We start from the raw sequence: 20,264 nt of genomic DNA, 5'->3' as shown, positions 1-20,264 counted from the left end.
GGCTATTCAAGCCTGGGCAATCACCCAGTTTCAACCCAAGGCATCGCGTTCCCGCTCCTGCTCGGTGAGCAGTGAGGGTACAGCTCCACGGCGTCGTCGTAAGGTGGCTACCACCACCCCGCCGTCGGACAATCCGGCCTCCGTGCCCCTCCCTGCCTCTGAGGATTCCGAGCGGGACATGGAGGACCAAATATAAAACCTAGGACCGTCACGATGGCTACCAGTCGTACGTCCCGTTCAAACATTGCGTCTAAATTCGAGATCATACAGTGGAACCCTAGAGGCTTCGGGAACATGCGAAAGCGTTCACATCTTTCCCTTTTCCTCAGCTCAGTTGGCTCTCAGCCGGCCGTCTTGGCGCTCCAAGAATCTGGCCCTGCTCCATCCCTTTCTGGATACTGCTCCTATGTAGGCGGCACCACCACATACCTCCTCGTGCATAAAGCTTACACGGCGATACAGATTGACCTCGATCTGGATCTTCCTTACGACTACAGCATGATATCAGTGTCTCAGCGGAGGGGCCAACCATCAATACATATCCTAAACGTGTACTGTCCCCCTCGCCTTGCGAGGGCTTCGTTTGCGCATCTCTTCCATCGGGCGCTGCGTATAGCGGCCCGACAACCACTGGTGATTGTCGGGGACTTTAATGCCCCCAGCCCTCACAGGGGTTACCACTACAAGAAGGCCCGGGGCAGAGAGCTCAAAGAGGTCATTTCCTCGCTGAGCCTGACGCTTCTTACCGATCCGGCACAACCCACACGTTCTGGCAACTCGGTCACGCGAGACACATGCCCCGACCTCTCCCTCACCCGTCACATCCGCGATGCTACATGGGAAAATTTAGGCGAAACCCTAGGCAGTGATCACTTTTTACTCCGCATTTCGTTCACACCGCGGCAGAAAATGCGACAACACTGGGGCCAAGCCCGTCTCACCGATTGGACTCAGTTCAGAATGCAACCATTCCCAGCCGTCCTCTCCTCGACCGAATATGCAGCGTGGGCATCATACGCTCTCCATATAAAACAAGCGAACACTCACACCCTTGCAGCCTCTAATTCGACTCCTGCAATTGATCCACATCTCCTACATCTTTGGCACGCTCGCCGCGGGCTCATAAGGCGCTGGAAACACAACAAACTTAATCGGAAACTTCGCGCTTGCATTGAAGCGCTCACTACAGAGCGGCCGCATACTCCGCACAACTGTCCGATGCTAACTGGGCAGACACCTGTTCGAAGGCTGCAAACCAGATGAGCTCTATGAGTGCGTGGCGACTCTTTAGAAGCCTTCTCGATCCCTCCACCACCAGGGGAGAAACGCAACGCCAGCTCCACCGTGTTCTGCATGCCTTTCAGGGCACTACGGATGAACTCGCGCGAGAACATTGTGACCGCTACATCTGCCGCACAATTGATCCCGCAGGCCCAGCATAAACGTATTCCGGCGCCCCTAACACCGACCTCGACGCCCCATACACGCTTTCTGATTTACGATTTGCACTCACGAAAATGCGACGGGGCACGGCCCCTGGACGCGACGGAATCACAGTATCGCTCCTGGCAAATCTTCCCGACCAAGCACACCTCTCGCTACTCCACCTTATAAATTTGATATGGGACGGCTCTCCGTTTCCAACGGAATGGACCACATCGGTCGTGACATTCATTCGCAAATCGGCAAAGTCCGTTAGTATTGAGGCACTGAGACCCATCTCACTTACGTCTTGCGCAGGCAAACTCCTGAAAACCATTGTTCGCGAACGCCTTTCCGCCTACTTGGAGGCCAGGAGGACCTTTGCCGACACGATGTTTGGCTTTCGCCCGCATCTGTCGGCGCAGGACGTCCTGCTCCAGCTTCAACACGATATCATAGAGCCGACTACTATGCGCCATAACGATAAAGCCGTGCTCACTCTCGATCTCCGCGGGGCGTTCGACAACGTCAAACACAGCACTATACTCACTAACCTGTCTACCACAAACTGCGGGCAGAAGACTTTCAACTACATTCGCGCCTTTTTATCACGTCGCACCGCCTTAATTCGCCTTAATTCCTCCGAACACGGCCCGTACTTATTAGGCACGCGGGGTACACCTCAAGGGGCAGTCCTGTCTCCTCTGCTTTTTAACCTGGCGATGATGAACCTCCCCTCTCTTCTAAGCGAGGTCGAGGGAATACAACACGCACTATATGCGAACGATATCACAATCTGGACCAACACCGGCTCCTTAGCGCAAATCGAAGAACGCCTGCAAAAGGCTGCCCTTCTGGTGGACACCTACGCAGGTTCATGCGGCCTGAAGTGCTCTCCAGCTAAATCGGCTCTTCTTTCAGCCTCTCCGCTACCGCCGCCTCAAATTTTTCTTCCGTCTGGGCCCGTCCCATCAGTGCAAAGTATTCTGGTTCTTGGCCTTCACCTCACATCGTCCTTGGATCCAAAGGGCACAATAGCAGGCCTCCGACGCATCAGCGAACAGGTGAGCCGCATCATACGACGAGTTTCTACCAAGCGCGGCGGCCTCCGCGGGTCTCAGTCCCTCCGATTGGCCCACGCGTTTGTGACCAGTCGCGTCCTCTACGCCTTGCCTTACCTTCGCCTGCGTCGTCGACACGAGCACCAGCTGGACGTCCTTCTTCGTTCAGTATACAAACGCGCTCTGGACCTACCTATTGCAACTTCCAACAGCCGATTCGGGGCTCGGGGGGTACACAACACCTTTGCGGAGATGCGCGAAGCTCATCGCGTTGACCAAATCAATCGACTGTCGCAGACGCCTTCAGGGCGCCGTCTTCTACACAGACTTGGCCTTAACCCGATATCTGACCAAGACCCTCTGCAGCCGGTACCAGAGCTCTGGCGTCAAAAGCTATGGGTGGAACCTCTACCCCGTAATATGAACCCCGACCTCCATCCTGGCCGTAGACTAGCACGCGCCGCGGCCCTTCATACGCGACACTCCGATCGTCCTGGTGTTTTCTACGTGGACGTCTCGGGTCCCTCCCCCTCGGGTCACTTCACGGCTGCCGTGATTACAGAGGGCAAACACGTAGATGGCCTCTCCTTTCGAGCAGACACAGTAACGCACGCTGAAGAGGTTGCCATAGCTTTGGCCGCCTCTCACCCTGCCTCACGCACCATCCTGACGGACTCGCGCTCGGCCTGTTCTCAGTACCTTCAGGGTTCCATTGCCCCGCTAGCGGCTAGCCTACTACAGGCAGCCTCTTGGCGCTTTAACCCTCATCCCATTCGTATAGTGTGGACCCCAGGCCACTCGGGCCTGCCCGGCAACGAGGCGGCAAATGCCGCTGCCCGCGCTTCTCCTGTCCGGGCCGTTGCCCCTCCATGTCCCGAGACGGAATCTGGCAATACCAACCTGACGCGCTTTCGCGAAATTTTGGCTTATTACCGGACTTCGCGCCGCCTCTACCCGGACCCCGCACGCGGTTTGAAGAAAGCGGACGAACGACTGCTACGCCGCCTGCAGACGAACACCTTTATCAGTCCGGCGGTCGCCAGGTACTTTTTGCCGGAAATCAATGGCACCTGCTCGACCTGTCATGTCCTCGCTGACACATATCACGTCGTAGCATCATGCCCAGTTAATCCTGTCCGTTTCTCATCCCCTTTTCCTATCCCAACTAGAGAGGCTTGGGAGGAGCAGCCGCTCGGCTGCTCTTCCTTGGCTGCACAACGCTCCTTGGTGGAGCGCGCACGGGCAGCTTCCAGCTCCACTGGCGTCCCGGAGTAGGGTCTTGCCACTCTAGCACGCCGATGGGTCACGTCGGCACTCTCTAGTAGACTTTTTTCTGAAATAAATGTTTTTTACCACCACCACCACCTCCGCATGCACGTCCTATCCTCCTCTCTCATTTCCTAATCGACCTCCTCTCTCGCCTCGCGATGTCGACGCAAGCAGCGTCTGCTAGCGAGTTAATTGAAAAAAAATATATCCGCCCACATTTCACGGTGGGAAGACACCTACAGGGCGGAACCTGCTCCGAGCCTTGGGGCTCGAATCAAGCGACACGATGCGTAACGAAGAAGCATGGTCGCCTATTCCAATAAGGGTCGCGGCACAGATGCAAATAAAACCATTGCCGCGCAACATGAATCCACAACGCTATCCGGGTCGACGCAAGGCATGCGCTGATCATTACATACGAAGGTACAAAAATCGTGAACACGTTCTCTATGTCGACGCTGCGGTAGGCCCACTTGAAGGAACGGCCACGGCTGCTGCCTTGACAGAAGATGGGCGCATTAGCATTTCCGCGTCCGTTAAAATGGCACACCCCGACGTGGCTGAGGGGGTCGCACTAGCCCTACCAGTGGTGCATGCGGCCGCAGATTCTACCATTACAGAAATTGGCACTGATTCCCAGAGCGCTTATTGATACTTCCGTCAAGGCATAGCACCAAAGACAGCCTCACGCATACTGAGCAACATTCCTTCACTTCTCCATCTGGTGGCTACCACATGGGTGCCTGGCCAGGAGTGCATCCCCGGGAATGAGCGTGTTCATGCGCATGTCCGAGGTCTTCCCATCCGGACCCTGGTGGCTCGCTCACCCGAACCCGTGAGAAAACAACGAGGGAGAATCTGCACCCACCATGAGATTAAGAGGTATTGACGAAACGGCAGACAAGATTTCCCTGTCCCACACTTCTCCCTCACCCCTAATCAGAGTTCAGTTTGGCTACAGCTGCAAACAAAAGCATTGATTTCTCCCTATCTGGCACACCTATTTTACTCGACTCTTCACCAACCACATTGCACCACTTGCGGGGCACCCCGGGCTGATATTTTCCACTGCCTGTGGAACTGCCCAAAGCCCGTGGTGGTATAGACCCTATCCCTAACCCTTCCCTTTCCTTGTGGTAGGCCGCTCTTCGGGTCACTGGCTCGGACGACCACTTGTGGCTGGTGCACCGGGCCTGCCTAGAGATGTCGGCCAGGGGGTTCCCGGACGTCTAGGGGCCCAACCACACTTACTTTGATTTTTTTTTCAAATGAAGTTGCACCCTCCTCCTCCTCCCGGTGGGGAACTTGAGTAAATGCGTCGCAGTGTGGTGGGGGTATCGCGTAAATGCTGTGTAGTTGGATTAGGTTTGGGAATCACGGTGGGGAACTTGAGTAAATGCGTCGCAGAGTGGTGGGGGTATCACGTGAATTTTGTGTAGTTGGGTTAGGTTTGGGAATGCGTAATTGTTATTGATTGATTGATTGACTAAAACTTTATTTCTGTCCTGAGAAGACGCAGGGGAGACCCCGCGCCACCCGGCTAATCCCACGTTGGGACCGTCAAGCCGAGCTTGGCGGCCCGTTCACGGGCACTCTGGACGGCCAGGGTTTGATCCTTAAGTTCAGGGCTGCGTAAAAGCGCAGCCCACCTGTCCTCGCTGAGGGCGGGGCCGATGGCTTCACATTCCCACAACACATGATTGAATGTGGCTAACAGTCCACAAACGGGGCAATCCGCACTTGAATACCGTTCAGGGTAGATGGCATGAAGAACCACAGGGTTAGGATACGCACTGGCTTGCAATAGTCTGACTGCCTGCGCCCTGCACAAGGCCGGGTGTGGGAGAGGGAATACCCTTCTTGACAGATAGAAGTGCTTTGTTATTTCGTTGAACGTAAGTAAGGGCTCCTAGCGAGGCAGAGGGACTGTGGAGGCAGCGCGGTCAGTGAGTCCTCGCGCGGCCTCGTGAGCGCCCTCGTTCGGGTTAGAGGTAGGGCCCTCAATTGACCCCAGGTGAGCGGGAAACCAAGTGAGAGAATGGGACGAGATACTCTTGACGCTTTAAAGAATGCGGAAGGCCTGAGGGGCTACCATCCAGTTTCGTAGGCTTTGATAGCCGCCTTGGAGTCGCTGTATATTGACTCTCTACGACTATCTAACATAGCCAGCGCGATTGCAACCTGTTCGGCTATCACGGGCTTCGATGTGCGTACTGTGACGGAGCAAGTGAGCCTGGAATTTGAGTCGACGATGGAAACAGCGAATGCCTCTTGTTGGACATATGGCGCAGCATCCACAAAGCTTGCATCAGTGGGGTTGCTACAGACGTGCTCGAGCAGAGCTCTACCCCTGGCCCTACGCCGACCGACGTTGTGCGCAGGGTGCATATTGCGGGGAATGGGTGCGATGCGCAGCTGAGACCTGATGTTTCTGGGAATCTGCATGGAATCGGGGCACTGGTCAATAGAGTTGAGGCCCAAATCATCGAGGATCTTGCGGCCCGATTTGGTTCCGGAAAGCCTGAGCAGCTGTGAGCGTTCTTGCGCCTCGATTATCTCTTCGAGTGTATTGTGAACACCGAGCTTAAAAAGGTTTTCAGTGCCACTGCTTACAGGCAAGCCGAGCGCGAGCTTGAAAGCCTTTATTATGAGGGAATTGAGCTTACTTCTTTCTGCAACATGCCAATTACACATGGCCGCCGAGTACGAAAGGTGGCAGAGCACAAACGCATGTATGATGCGGATGAGATTGTCTTCCTTGATTCCACGGTGTATGTTGGTGATCCTCCGGATGAGGCCGAGAGCACTTTCCATCTTGGTAGTGATCTGTCTCAGTGCAGCTCCGTTAGCGCCGTTGGACTCGATATACATTCCCAATATTCGGAGCGAATCCACTCTTGGCACTGGGGACCCGTCACTAGTGAAAAGCCGTATTTCACTTTGAGACGCAGGTTTCCAGTCACGTTGGCCACCGCCTAGGGGTCTTTGCTTGTTGAGCAGAAGTTCAAATTTCGATGGGGAGCACTTGAGACCGGTGGGACGGAGGAAACGTTCGGTCACGTCGATTGCGTGCTGCATGGCTTCCTCAACTTGACCGTCGCTCCCGCCGGTGCACCAGATGGTTATATCATCTGCGTAGATGGTATGATTGATTCCTTGAATCATCGCGAGTTCCTTGGAGAGCCCGATCATCGCGATGTTAAATAGTGTTGGTGAAATAACTGAGCCCTGAGGCGTGCCACGTGAACCGATGTTGATCTCTCGTGAGAAGTACCCTTCGATCTTGAGCTTCGTAGTTCTCTGGTAAAGAAAGGATCTCACGATGTCGTAGACCCTCTTCCCTAGCCCTAGGCTGGCAATAGTCTGGAGAATGAATTCGTGAGAAACGTTGTCGAAAGCCTTCTCCATGTCTAATCCAAGGATGGCTCTGGTATCTCCTGTGCTTCGGTCGATGATCTGATGCTTTATCAGCTTCATGGCATCCTGTGTCGAGAGACCAGCTCTGAAACCAATCATATTGCGGGTGTACATGTCATTGGTCTCGAAATGCACCTTGAGTCGGTTCAGAAGGGCGTGCTCTGCGACCTTACTGACGCAGGAAGTTAAGGAAATCGGTCTTAGATTATCTATTCCTGGTGCTTTACCAGGTTTCGGGACTAGAACTGTGTAGGCCGTCTTCCATTGTGCGGGAACCTCCCCACTGCGCCTCACCTCATTAATCTTTTCCGTAAAGAACTCGATGGAGTCATCATCAAGGTTCTTGAGCATCTTATTGGTTATGCCATCAGGGCCAGGGGTGGATTTGGCATTTAGGGAAAAGAGAGCCTGCCGTATCTCGGCCACAGTATAGTCCTGGTCCAACTCCGGCACGTCGCACCCCGCGTAGTCCGGAAAGTGTGTGGGTGTAGAGCTATCCGCGACTCGCAGATGCCTGTTTATAAGCTTGTTGACAACCAATTCGTCCGGGGTAGAGTCAGTAGCAAGATAGATAGCTCGCGCGAGGGATCGCCTCTGACTGGACCTGGTGCTGCCCTGATCGAGAAGGTGTTTGAGAAGACCCCAGCTCTTCCCAGATCTGAGCTGACCCTCGATGCTCTCACAGAGCTCATGCCATTGTTGTTTACACAAGGTTTTGCAGTGCTCCTCGATCGCCCTGTTAACCTCGGAAACCTTCTTGCGGAGCCTCCTGTTATGCTTCTGTTCCTTCCACCTCGTGAGTAGGGCTTGCTTGGCTTCTAGTAGGTGTGCCAACCTGCTGTCCATGTTTTCAACATCGAGGTCAGTGACGACCTCCTTGGTCCCCAGCCGTCGGTGCTCTCTCAGCTCTGACTTCGCGAAAAGCGTCCCAGTCGACCACCTTGAATTTTTTCGTCCTAAAGCGGGCAATCGCGAAGGATACCTCGATGATGTAGTGGTCACTTCCGAGGTCTAGAGCCGTGTTGACCCATTTGACCCCGTCTATATTCTTCACAAAAGTCAGGTCCGGGGTGGCACCCCACAAATGGAGTTACCTCTCCTAGTGGGGAAATCCTTGTCAGTTAGAAGCGTCAAGTCGGCTTCTGTCGCAGTTTGCCATAGCTCGCGTCCTTTTGGGGTATCATACATGTATCCCCACACGCTGTGTGGGGCGTTGAAATCCCCTACAACTACAAGGGGCTAACCACTGGCCATGCTCACAGCGCTTTTGAGGAGAGAGTTTGCTCTCGCCCTGCGATAACTGGGACTGCAGTATACGTTGAGAGTAAAAAGGCTATTTCTTCGAAGACCCTTCTTGGGTGAGTTCCTTATAGTTTCAGTCATTACGTACTCAATGCCATCGGCAACTGCACCGAGGTCACGCGATAGCTAATTGTACCTTTTGCTGATAAGTGTGGCAACTCCCCTACTTCCTGAATGTGATGACGCTACTAGGTAACCCGGGATTTTGATGGGGGTGCCAGACGCAACTTCCTGAACAGCAATGATTTGAGGCTTAACATCGAGAGTTCTTGAATATTGCTGTAGAATGGGCTTTTTGTGAGTAAACCCGCCACAGTTCCATTGCCAGATTCTGAAGTTTTCGTCCACACTATCCACGTTTAGGCTGAGGGGATGGTTGAGCAGCTATAGCAGCCCGAAGGATCGCACCCTCGGTCGGTGGCGCTAGTACATTGCGTTGTGCTGGGACGTGCAAAGGAGTCGGACCGGGGTCTCTCCTCGCATCGACCTCTTCTAACTTGCTTATGCATTCACTCAGTGCTCCTAATCCCATCTTTGGGTGCGCCACAGCTTCTTGAATTTTCGCTAAGGTAGTCTGCATGTTCACAAAGGAAACCTTTAGTTCCGACAATAAGTTTACCGCCTCTTCTTCTTGTGTGTTCTCAACCGCTCGGCGCTTAGTTCTGCTAGGCCTATGAAGTGCCTCAGACGTATCCATGGTGACCGGGGTTGGGGCGGGCTGCACCGAAGGGGGCGAGGACGCGAACTTTCTAATCTCCGCCATCTCCGCTGCTAGCCGTCTCATTTTTTGCTTGAGCTGCGCGTTTTCTTTCCTCAGCTGCCAGTTAGTTTGTCGCATCTCGTCGAGCTCACTGGCGTGGGGAGAACCGCGATTCGATTCGTCGCCTCTAGGAGACTCACGTCTTCCTCGGGCTTTGTCGGCCCAGGAGAGCGTCGGCTTCTTGCTGTTAGAGGTGGTGGGCGTGCGGGAGCGGGACCTGGTCGGCCCCGACGAAACGTGCCCCGGCTTTGAGTTGGAGCGAGGCTGAGACGTGGAACTTCCCCGGGCACGTTCTGTCGACCTGGAGCGCGAGCCGGAACATCCCTTGGAGGCACCACGGCGCCTGCATCCGGAGCGGCCTCCCGAGCGTCCCCTGGAACGGGGGCGTCCTCTGCGCTGAGCATCCGTGGTGGGTGACGAAGACTGGAACTCGTCCGCAGTGTCGAGGTGACGTTGCGGGGACGGTGACGCAGCACCAGCCATTATGGCACGCTCACTGCGACGACAGCGCACAATGTACGGGATCTTGAACCTTTGAGCACAGTCTTTGCTAGCCGTGAGATGCTGGCCACCACAGAGTTTGCACTTGGGAGTACACACAATTTGCTTGTCAGGGCTTGCGGCACCACAGCCTCGGCAAATCGTGTCACCGGGAGTGGGGCACACGTCAGCGCGATGACCAAGACGGCCGCACGCATAACACACGTCGATCTGCTTGCAGTAAAGTGAGCACTGCATCAGCACTGGTCCATACCTGACAAAGTTCGGTACACGATACCCGTCGAAAGCGATGATGACCGTGCCAGTTTGGGCTATTCTCTTGGCTGCTCAGATGCGATTCTCTTCGCATCGACGACGTCAGGGCCGTCTTGAAGTGGTACATTGCGAATCACCCCTTTGCAAGTGGAGTGGGGGGCAGTCTCATAGGCACTTAGCTCGTGCACCTTGCCTGAAATGAGTATTTGCTTCATCCGAACGTATGGGTCTGCGTTTTCGCGCCTGGGAGTACTGGCAACCATAATATTTTGCTGCAGATTCGGGTATAGAGTATCCTGGCACAAATCTTCCTGGCTTATGCCAGCGGCAACTAGTATTACGTCAGCCACCGTATCTGCGCCAATTTTCGAGATATTGAGTCCACCTCTCGGCCGGATCACAATCTTGATGTCATCTTGAGGAAGGGAAGGCATCTTTTCCGCGCGTATTACTTTGGACTTCAGCGCAGCGCCTCTCCATTTGCCGCGGCGTGCGCCCGGCTGCGACGATGGCGCGTTAGAGTCAGCAGTGCGTGTTTTGGCGCCAGCTCTTCTGGCCCCAGTGGACTGCCAACCTTTATCTTGAGTAAACTCTTCTTCACATCGTGCGACGAAAAAATGCTCCGCATTTAAAATGACTGCTCGCGCTGCACAACTTTTCGCAGGCCACCCCGTATATATAGGCACTGTATATAGATCTCCAAAGTAATGCTGGTGGAATATTTCTGTTGAACAATAAAAATTCGCAGCATGCAGGGCAACTAAAAGTGCACCGCGGATCTCTGTCTTCACTCGAAGTCGTCTGTCTGTCATTGCCCATTAGCAGCGATTGGCATGTTTCAGTGGGAAACAACGGTCCATCACTGCGTGCTTTACGCCCTTCGAGGTTTCTCTGCAGCGCAACGACGCGATGAGCACCAGCGTCAACGTCACCGCAAGTGTAAGCTTTAGCCACGCTGCTTCGCATCTACACGTTTCCCTGTAACTGGAGATGTATTTTTTCTCTTTTCGCAATATGAACCACACATACCTTTTCTTGACACCCGAGTTGGTAGTACTACTATCATTGCACGCTTGAACCACAACGTTTTCTGGAACGTGTTATTCTAGTGGTTCTAGCCGGGCGAGTATTTTTGCTTTCAATTACAATGCACTGGGTCCAGGGTGAGCACGTCAACCTGTCCGTCAAGGTGACAGGTTTCTTCCTCATTTTTTTATTTTTTCACGGGTGTATTGTTTCTGTCATAGCCGTATCAGTAAGCACATTATGAAGAACTTCTGTATTGGTGTTTTAGTCTCAAGTTAACTGACTGTTATCAGACAGTTACGTCATTTTATCTTCGTGATGCCCGTTCCCTCAGATTCAGGCTATGATGCCAATTGTTGCCTTTTTTTATCTCCTCTTATTCATGTTTTCCTCTGAGTGACCAGAGCATGGGTGTCATGCGATCGAAAATTCTCGAACTGGGTGAGCCAACGTTTCAAGGAGTGGTGCAGTGTTCTACAAGGCTACAACTCTTGCAGCGTCGAAGACAGCAGCACTTGTCGAAACCTTGGATTCAGCTCCACCCCGTGCTCATACAATTTTTTCATCGCTTTCAGCTTGCGTTTTCAACTAAACTTTCTTCTTATCTGAACGTGCTTTTCGTATCACGGATACACATTTACATCCCAGGCCATTCTCCGGCGCGCCCTGGGCTCGAGCGCCAGCTGTCTGGGCCTGATGAAGAAGGGCGTGGACAACGTGGCTTTTTTCCTAAGCTCTCTGGGCAAGCTGCACACCCTGGGAGTCCAGCTGGACTTGGCTCCGTTGTACCCGCCAGTACCGTGGCCGCTGCCACGTGGCACCCCGAACATCGGCCATCTAGTCAGCTGGGACCACTCGCAACAATGGAACGTCGTCTCCTGGAGCGACTTCCCGACGTTGTCGCAGGTGCGGTCCGGTGCAACCTAGTTATCACCACAAACGGTCCTCACATCACCAGTTTTAGCAATGGCGACACTGTGAACCAATCAGAGAGGGCGTGCGATCCATCCGGGCCAATAGGAATAGCCGAGGAGGTGCCAACAATAACACGGGATTCATCCAGAATATCACTGTTTTTAAAGAAGTTCGTTCAGATTCTGTGCGTATTATCCCATCATTGCCAGGAGTAACAAGCCTTGTTCGGAGAGAAACCAACTTCCATGTAGTTCTGAACTAATGCTCTTAGGAGCAGCTGATAAAGATTTTCAAGAGTACTTCGACGCCCACGTGTCACGTACATATCAGCGAGCTCACTGACCAATTCCAGTTGCTATACTGCATTTCCCAACGAGGAAAGTATTTTTATATATAATGTTCAATATATAATCTTGTGTGGTTATTGAAGATTGGAGCGATTGCGATAGAGCTTATTGAGATTCTTTAAAACGTCCCATAGTTGTCTGATTTGAGTGAACCAACGGCCAAAGCACATGCACTTTGAAAAAAAATCGAAATAGTAAATAAACAAATAAAAAATAAAAAGCAGCTAAAGAGAAACACTAGCAGCGCGTGTTTCTGCTCCGTCTGTGTCGTCCGTTCCACCCGTCACAATGACTCTTGGCTAGCAGTTCTTTGCCGAACGTTTGTTGTAGGTTTCCGAAGAGGTTATCGAGGTGGACCTGGAGTCCAACGAAGGCGACGCCTACATAGCCGGTCACCAGCTTGACGGCCGCGTGTTGTTCCCCGCTACCGGCTACATGGTCCTGGCCTGGAAGTCCCTCACCAAACGCTGCGGCAAGCCGTTCGACCAGGTGCCCGTGGTCTTCGAGGACATCACTCTGCACAGGGCCACCATCATACCAAGGAGCGGTAGGTGTAGCGTGAGAAGGCTTTCGTAGCAGAAAGGTCAGCCAATAGGCACCCTCCTTTTTAGCGGGTGTCGTAGCGCTCCCCCCCCTCCCCGTGCGCTCGCCTTTGCCTACCGAGATATCAGTAAACGAGCATGTTGTTAATGATCCAGCCGAAATTTCAATCCAATTCATTCATTATTTTCACTCTGTATTTACTCATGGGGATCATACTGACTCAAATAATAGGTCTCTTCCTGCCATATCGGCCGATTTCATAAGAGTCGAAGATGCCCTTTCACTGTTAATTAAGGTTAAGACTAGATCATCTGATGGTCCAGATGGTATACCAAACATATTTCTGCACCGTTACGATGAACATATTGCGCATATTTTCACTTATCTTTTTCGCCTTTCTTTTCGGGATTCAATTCTTCCCGATGAATGGCGAACGGTGCGTGTTCATCCTGTTTTCAAGAAAGGTAATCACCTGCATGTTGAAAACTACCACCCTATATCATTAACTTGCGGTTCAGGTAAACTTTTTGAGCACATCATCACGCATTACATAATGTCATTTCTTGAAGAAAGCAGTATTTTGACACCTTTTTCACATGGTTTTAGGAAAGGCCTCTCGACCACCACCCAACTCGTCACCACTATTCATGATTTCGCAATAGCACTTGATAAGGGCGACCAAATAGACGCCATATTCTTAGACTTTAGAAAAGCGTTCGACTGTGTCTATCACGGTAAACTACTCACGAAACTTTCAAACATTGGCTAACCTATTAACATAATTCAGTGGATTCGCTCTTACCTCACCAGCCAAAAGCAGTTTGCTCAGGTCGTAGGCTGCATCTCTGGGGTTTTGCCAGTAACCTCGGAAGTTCCCCAGTGCAGCGTCTTAGGCCCTGCCTTGTTTCTCATCTTTATCAATGATATCATTTCAACGGTTGATACCTTAGCCATAAGCCTAAAATTTTTGCAGATGACTGCACTCTTTACAAGACAATCAATAGTGAAAGAGATCAAGAGTGCTTCCAGAACAACATCAATTCTCTCTGCGGTTGGTGCGATACTTGGTCGATGGAGTTAAACATTACTAAATAGGTCTTTATGCGAATTTCAAATAAAATTAGTCAATTTACGTTGCGGTACACATTGAATTATAATTGCTTGATCGAAGGGAACAATACTAAATGCTTGGGAGTCAAAATTACCAATCAGCTGTTGTAGAGCAACCATATTGGCTGGCACTTGTTCCTCCGCCTCTAGCAAACTAGGGTTTCTAAGATACAAACTAAAAAAATGCGCCACCACAAATAAAACTTTTTGCGTACTGTACATTTATACAACCCCATCTTGAATACGAATGCATGGCCTGGGACCCACATTTTAAAAAAATACATTTAAGAACTTGAAAAAGGTCCAGAGAAGGGCGGTAAAATTCATTTATAATGCCTATCACAATTATGATTCACCTTAATCACTCATGGCTACAATTAACATACCACTTTTGAAACAGCGTAGAGCTATTGGCAGACTCAAGTTTATTTTCCTTCTTCCAAATCGTCGGTTTAATATCGATCCTCATGAATACCTATCTCCGTCTTCTTCCAGACAACCCGGACACAATCACAATCGTGATCTGACACCATACTTCGGACGTACTAACCTTTTGAAACACTCCTTCTTTCCACGAACCATTCCTGACTTTGTGAAATCCATGCATCTTTTTGCTTAGCCAACATTGTTGATACCTTGCTGTACAACGTCATCTCATGAGTTCAGTTGTGTTGCGTTACTTCTTTGCTTAAGATTGTCTCCGGCAATTTATGCACTTTTTTCTTCTTTCTAGAAGCATATGTTCAATTCACTCTTCTTAGTACGTGTCTGTTTTTCAGTTATTGCGTAGGATAGTAAGAAAAATTTTGCTGTACAAACCTGTTCTCTTTGTTTTCACTGTGTTCCCTTTATTTCGCCCATCCTGCTTGATCTATCGGGCTGAAGTATGAAAAAAAATGGCAGCATATTCACGGAGTGAATGATGGAGAGTGGGGCGAAGCATCCGTCCGTCCATTCGTTTTTGCTTCCATCCGTCTATGCGTCCGTCCGTGTGATCGTCCATGCGTCCATCCGCCCGTCACTGCGTGTGTCTGTTCGTGCGTCCGCACGTCCATCTGTGCGTCCGTCCCTGCGTTCGTCCATGCATCCGCCCCTGCGTCCGTCCATGCGCTCATCCGTCCGTGCAGCCATCCGTGCGTCCGTCCATGCATCTGTCTGTGTGTTCTTTCGCTTCGTGTCTACTTCCCACCTTTAACCACCTCGAGTTCATGGTATATACTAGTTCAATGTATTCATGGCACTGCAGCCCAACGCTCGCTAAACCTTTCTAAAACCAAGGAGGTTACGCCCAGCGAGTATAACGTAGCAACCCTTTTTTGTCAGATAGCGCTCAATGTACATGCCAGTGGCTGCCAAAGGGGAACGAGAGACAGGAGAATTCGGCTTTTAGTTCACGCGCACGCTGTGAATTTTTTATTGTTCAACAACGCACAGGAGAAATATCCCACCAGCATCACCTTGCAGGTCAAAACGTAAGACTCGTTACACGCTACGACTACGACTACTACGAGGGACGAACGGGTGCCACTTCAAGGAGCTTCGCCCCTAAAAAAACATTACAACAGCGCTGGAATGCATGGCGTATACCGCCGCGGTGATATAGTCTCAACCACACCAGTCGAGCATACGGCTGGGGACGCTGGCACCGACAGCAGCTGCTACCACGCGTGAGCTACAAGCATCCGTTCGTGCTCTCAATAAGAACACAGGGACCAATGCGGTATGACTGTTGCATATCATTACGATTTCATACTACGCCTATTTTTCCAAAAAAATGGCAGTATCATCCACACTGCACAGTGCTCGGCTGCTGGCACGATGGGTTTCGGATGTATTCCGGTCACGTCGGTCACATTTCAATGGAGGATGGACGCTGGAGAGAACCGTGTTCTTCTATTTAGGTACACGTCAAGGAAACCCAAGTGATAGCAATCTCCCTCTACTGGTACGCACCCCGTAGCAATATTGGAGGTTTGGCTGGTGAAACAGTTATTGTTTGAAGCGAATGAAATGGGCGAAATCGGATAGGCTTGGTAAACACTCTCCCTAACACCGAGTTTCTGATCATGTATACAGTGCCCTTACCCTGAAAGCTTGCAAGTGCTCATGCGCAGCATGCGATAAACAATGTGCCTTCAAGCAGGTTTATAATAATATAGGTTTCACGTGTGAAAACCATAATGTACTTATGCGGCATGCCACAGCACAGGGCTCGGAAACTTTTGTCCCTCTGTTGTCACTTTATATACGAAGTGTCTCTTGACGGGAAGGGTACCAGAATCCTAGGAAAACGCCAACATCATTTTAAACCATAGTAAAAGAGACGTCGAATATTTTGGATGTTAGAGGCCGATCAGCTTAGTGTCCGTTCTCTACAAACTATTTATAACAATAATAGGTAATAGAATTAAGGCGACATTAAGGTTTAATCTGCCAAAGGACCAAGCAGGGTTTCGTATAGGCTCCTCCACGATATACCATATTCATACCACCAAACAAGTAACAGAGAAATGCGCTGAATACAACCAACCCCTATACAAAGCTTTCATAGATTACGAGAAGGTGTTTGTCTCAGTCAAGACATCAGCAGCAATGCAGGCACTATGGAATCAGGGCATTGGCGAACCCAACATAAACATACTGAAAAAAATTACAGTGTATCCACAGCCAATTTTTCTCCGTAAAGAGAGCGACAGAATCCCATTAAAGAAGGGTGTAAGGCAGGGAGACACAATCTCTCCAATGCTATTCACCGCGTTTTTACAGGAGGTTATTATGGTCCTAGACTGAAAGAGTTAGGGATAAGAGTTAAGGGAGAGTATCTTAGTGACCTGGGATTCGTGATGACATTGTCTGGATGAGTACCTCAGGGGACGAATTACTGAACTGGACACGGAAAGCAAAAGGGTAGGTCTGAAAATTAGCATGCACAAAACTAAAGTATTGTGCAACAATCTCAGCAGAAAACCTCACTTTGCGATAGGAGGAGACACGCTAAAATTTGTGCAAGAATATGTCTACTTAGAACAGGTAGAAATCGCTCAGCCGAACCAGGAGAGTGAAATAACAAGAAAAATAAGAATGGGGTGGATCACATTAGACAAGCATTCTCAAATCATGAATAGTAATCTGCCACTAACCCTGAAGAGGAAGGTATATAACAGCTGCATCTTGCCGGTACTTACCTACGGAGCAAAAACCTGGAGGCTTACAAAGAGGGTTCAGCTTAAATATGAGAGCGACGCTGTGAGCGATGCAAAAGAAAATCATAGGTGTAGCCTTAAGAGACAAGAAGAGAGCAGAGTGGGTCAGGGAACAAACCGCGGTCATAGATATCATTGCTTAAATCCAGAAGCAGAAATGGGCATGGGACCAGCACGTAGCACGTAGACAAGATAACCGCTGGTCATTAAGGGTAACTGACTGAATTCCCGGAGAAGGCAAACGCACGAAGGGGGGACAGAAAGTTAGGTAGGCCTATGATATGAAAACGTTCACGCGTATAACGTGGCAGCAAAAAGCACAAGACCGGGCAGAATGGCGGATCATTGAAAAGGCATTTGCCCTGCAGTGGCCGTAGTCAGGCTGATGATGATGATGATCATGTTCTTAAATGTGCTCTATCGCACGGTACACGGGCCGCTAGGATTTGCCCTTCATGAAAACGCCAACACGGCAAGTAGAGTCAAACCCCCCAACCTTCGAGTCTGCATCCGAGCATGATAACCACAGTACTACCATACCAGATTTCACCTCAAGGTGCGTGGCACCGTGTATTAGGAAACCACTGATTTCCTTTTTGGCCGAGTTACGAGCCCTCACCATGCCAAGACGAAGACAATGACAAGAACTCATATAGCGCTTTCATGAAGTAACAAAACGCACTGGAGGCAAAATGATGCTTTTTTGTATTTTGTGTCTCAGTGTGATTATCTCTCTAATATAGGCTAAACAGTTACTCGGTACCTTAAGCATTTACCTAAAATAACTTGAAAACCAAAGTCATCTTCTCCTACTTCATCTCGGTCTATTTTATTGATCGCATATCAGTGCGCTTAGCGTTTGAAATAGGTCACATTACCGGATAGCTCTAACCCAGACCCGGTCTTCTACCTGGTATCTGTGAAGGCTCTGTGAAGTTCCTCGTGAACATCATGCGCGCCTCTGGCGACTTCGAGGTTTGTGAGGCTGGCACTGTGGCTGCGAGTGGCCGCATCCGCACGGCCGAAAAAGGCGAGAAGCTTCTGGAGAAGGAACCCCCGGGGCCACCTGCAGAGACCGTCACCTACGAGCTCCAGGCCGACGACATCTACAAGGAGCTTAGGCTTCGGGGCTACGAGTATTACGGCAGTTTCCGGGGCATCATCAAGGCTGACCTCAACAGTAAGTTATAACGCAATAGAACTTTAATTCTTTCGCAGAAATTCCTGCGTCGGCGTCGGCATCGGCAGTGGTTGTGAGTGAAAAATGGTCATCTTGTGCGTCACTGAAAAATCGAGAAAAATGTAGAATAAATTAATAATAAAATAATTCGACGTCTGAGTGGGGATTGGACCTGTTCGTTTTCGTGGCAAGCGGGTGTTCTGTACCACACATCCAAGTGTCTGCTTACGAAAGCAGTAAAAATAACCTCCTCTGCTTCGAAATGCACTGAAAATAACAATCATGTTTGCAAACACATGTGTCCTGTGTTCATACTTCACAATAGAAGATGCGCTAATGTGGTACAAGCGTATATTGTCATCGGGTGTCAGAGCATGTAATTATCATAATGACTACAGTTTCAGTTTAGTTTCAGTTTGTTTTTATTTAGCAATCTTTTTCGACAATCGTGTTAAAGGACAATATTAAAGTTACACTTATTTGATGTTTTTATACAATGACAACGGTCAACACAAGACTATGCAAATCAGATTAAAAAATCAGAAAGATGCAAGGACAGGAATTAATTGTTTGATTGATATCAAGAAATTAACATTCTAAAACCAAAGGACAGGAATTAAAAGCTGCTATAAAACAGCTTGACGAGATTCCTGACCCGGTCTTCACGGTTTAAACCCGGTCACCCACTTCACAAGGCACACACGTTACGGCGCAAATTCCCTTTAGGCCACGTAGTGAGGTCCATAGCAAGTACGAAAATATTTCATGCACCAAGTGTCTGAACTACGCACTAAGGACAGGATATCGCTATAGCTTTCAACCTTTAATGGAAAAGCTTTAAAGATCCCCTCATTTTTTTATTTCTAGTTTAGATACTCACTTATCATGAACTTCGTTGCACACAGCCTGAAAGTTCATGTCTGCTGCAGCTGACACAACGTTGCTTGAATGTAGTTTTTGCAGTGTTTAGAAAAGCGTTGGTTTCTGTAGCACTTGACGAGATGGAAACCGAGCACAGTGTAGGTTTCACGAAAATGTCACTGGCAAATGACGACATTGTGATGGGTTGGCACAAAATTTAGAAAGGGATGTTTGCTCTAGCAGTGTAAAGTTTAAGAGAGAGAGGGAAGTCAGTTGATCTTAAGGACTTAACGTAACCTTCTTGGGTGATACTAAGTCTTTCCATGGAGTAGACAAACTAGAGTCGAGTCACAGATCATGCAAGAATGTTCAAACTCAGTGCCAGAGCTCACGTGTCCAGCAGGCTATGGCACCCCTGGTACAAGCGTGGGCCTTTCTTTCGTCACTTATAATCCGCTCGCGTGGCGTGCAAACTTGCTGCGGTGGCTGCAACGGCGCGGCAAGTTTTCTGCGGACACCCGACGCCCTAACTCAAGATTTAGGAGCGTTGCTTTAAGCAAATGTGTTTTTTCGCTTCCACAATACATTTGCGTGCAGGTATATGCACTGATATCACACGCAGAAACTTTCTTGTGACTCGTAGCTTCGCTCTGAACTTTCACTTTACAACCCTTGCAGCACGGCAGTATGGCAAGCTCAACTGGGCAGACAACTGGGTAACCTTCATCGACACCATGCTACAGTTCAGCATCCTAGGCAACCCTGTGCGAACTCTCCGACTGCCGGTGCGGATACAGTCCTGTCGCGTCGACCCTGAAATCCACGCCAAGATCTACGAGAAGGCCGGTGATGCGGGTAATTATACCTTATCGTATTTTCGCAGTTATCATTAAGTTGTGTGCCTCTACGAAAAAAATATATAAGGATGACAAAAACGCTCGGAGCTCGCTCTCTTAACTCTGGTTCAGATTTCAATTGTTTTTATTGATACGAATACGAGAATATGACATGGGTTTAGTATACAAAAGGAGGTCCCAAAGTCAAAGACTGTATCGGGACCTCCTGTTAAAGTCAAATTGTGGTAAAACACTG

General features: G+C 50.0%; 1 protein-coding gene across 1 annotated transcript in view; it reads left to right on the top strand.

Moving 5' to 3' along the window:
• LOC119179201 (fatty acid synthase) overlaps window positions 1-20,264 on the top strand; it is a 124,919-nt gene that overhangs the window by 62,217 nt on the left and 42,438 nt on the right. The window contains exons 12-15 of the mRNA XM_075869229.1: window positions 11,662-11,919; window positions 12,606-12,822; window positions 18,057-18,311; window positions 19,851-20,027. Of these exons, the coding sequence (XP_075725344.1) occupies window positions 11,662-11,919; window positions 12,606-12,822; window positions 18,057-18,311; window positions 19,851-20,027 (907 nt within the window). The remainder of the gene's footprint in view (window positions 1-11,661; window positions 11,920-12,605; window positions 12,823-18,056; window positions 18,312-19,850; window positions 20,028-20,264) is intronic.

This window comes from Rhipicephalus microplus, chromosome 7 (genome assembly GCF_043290135.1).
Source record: "Rhipicephalus microplus isolate Deutch F79 chromosome 7, USDA_Rmic, whole genome shotgun sequence".
In the NCBI taxonomy this organism is placed as follows: domain Eukaryota; kingdom Metazoa; phylum Arthropoda; class Arachnida; order Ixodida; family Ixodidae; genus Rhipicephalus; species Rhipicephalus microplus.
The sequence above is the reverse complement of the archived record's forward strand: the minus strand, read 5'-3'. Positions and strand labels throughout refer to the sequence as shown.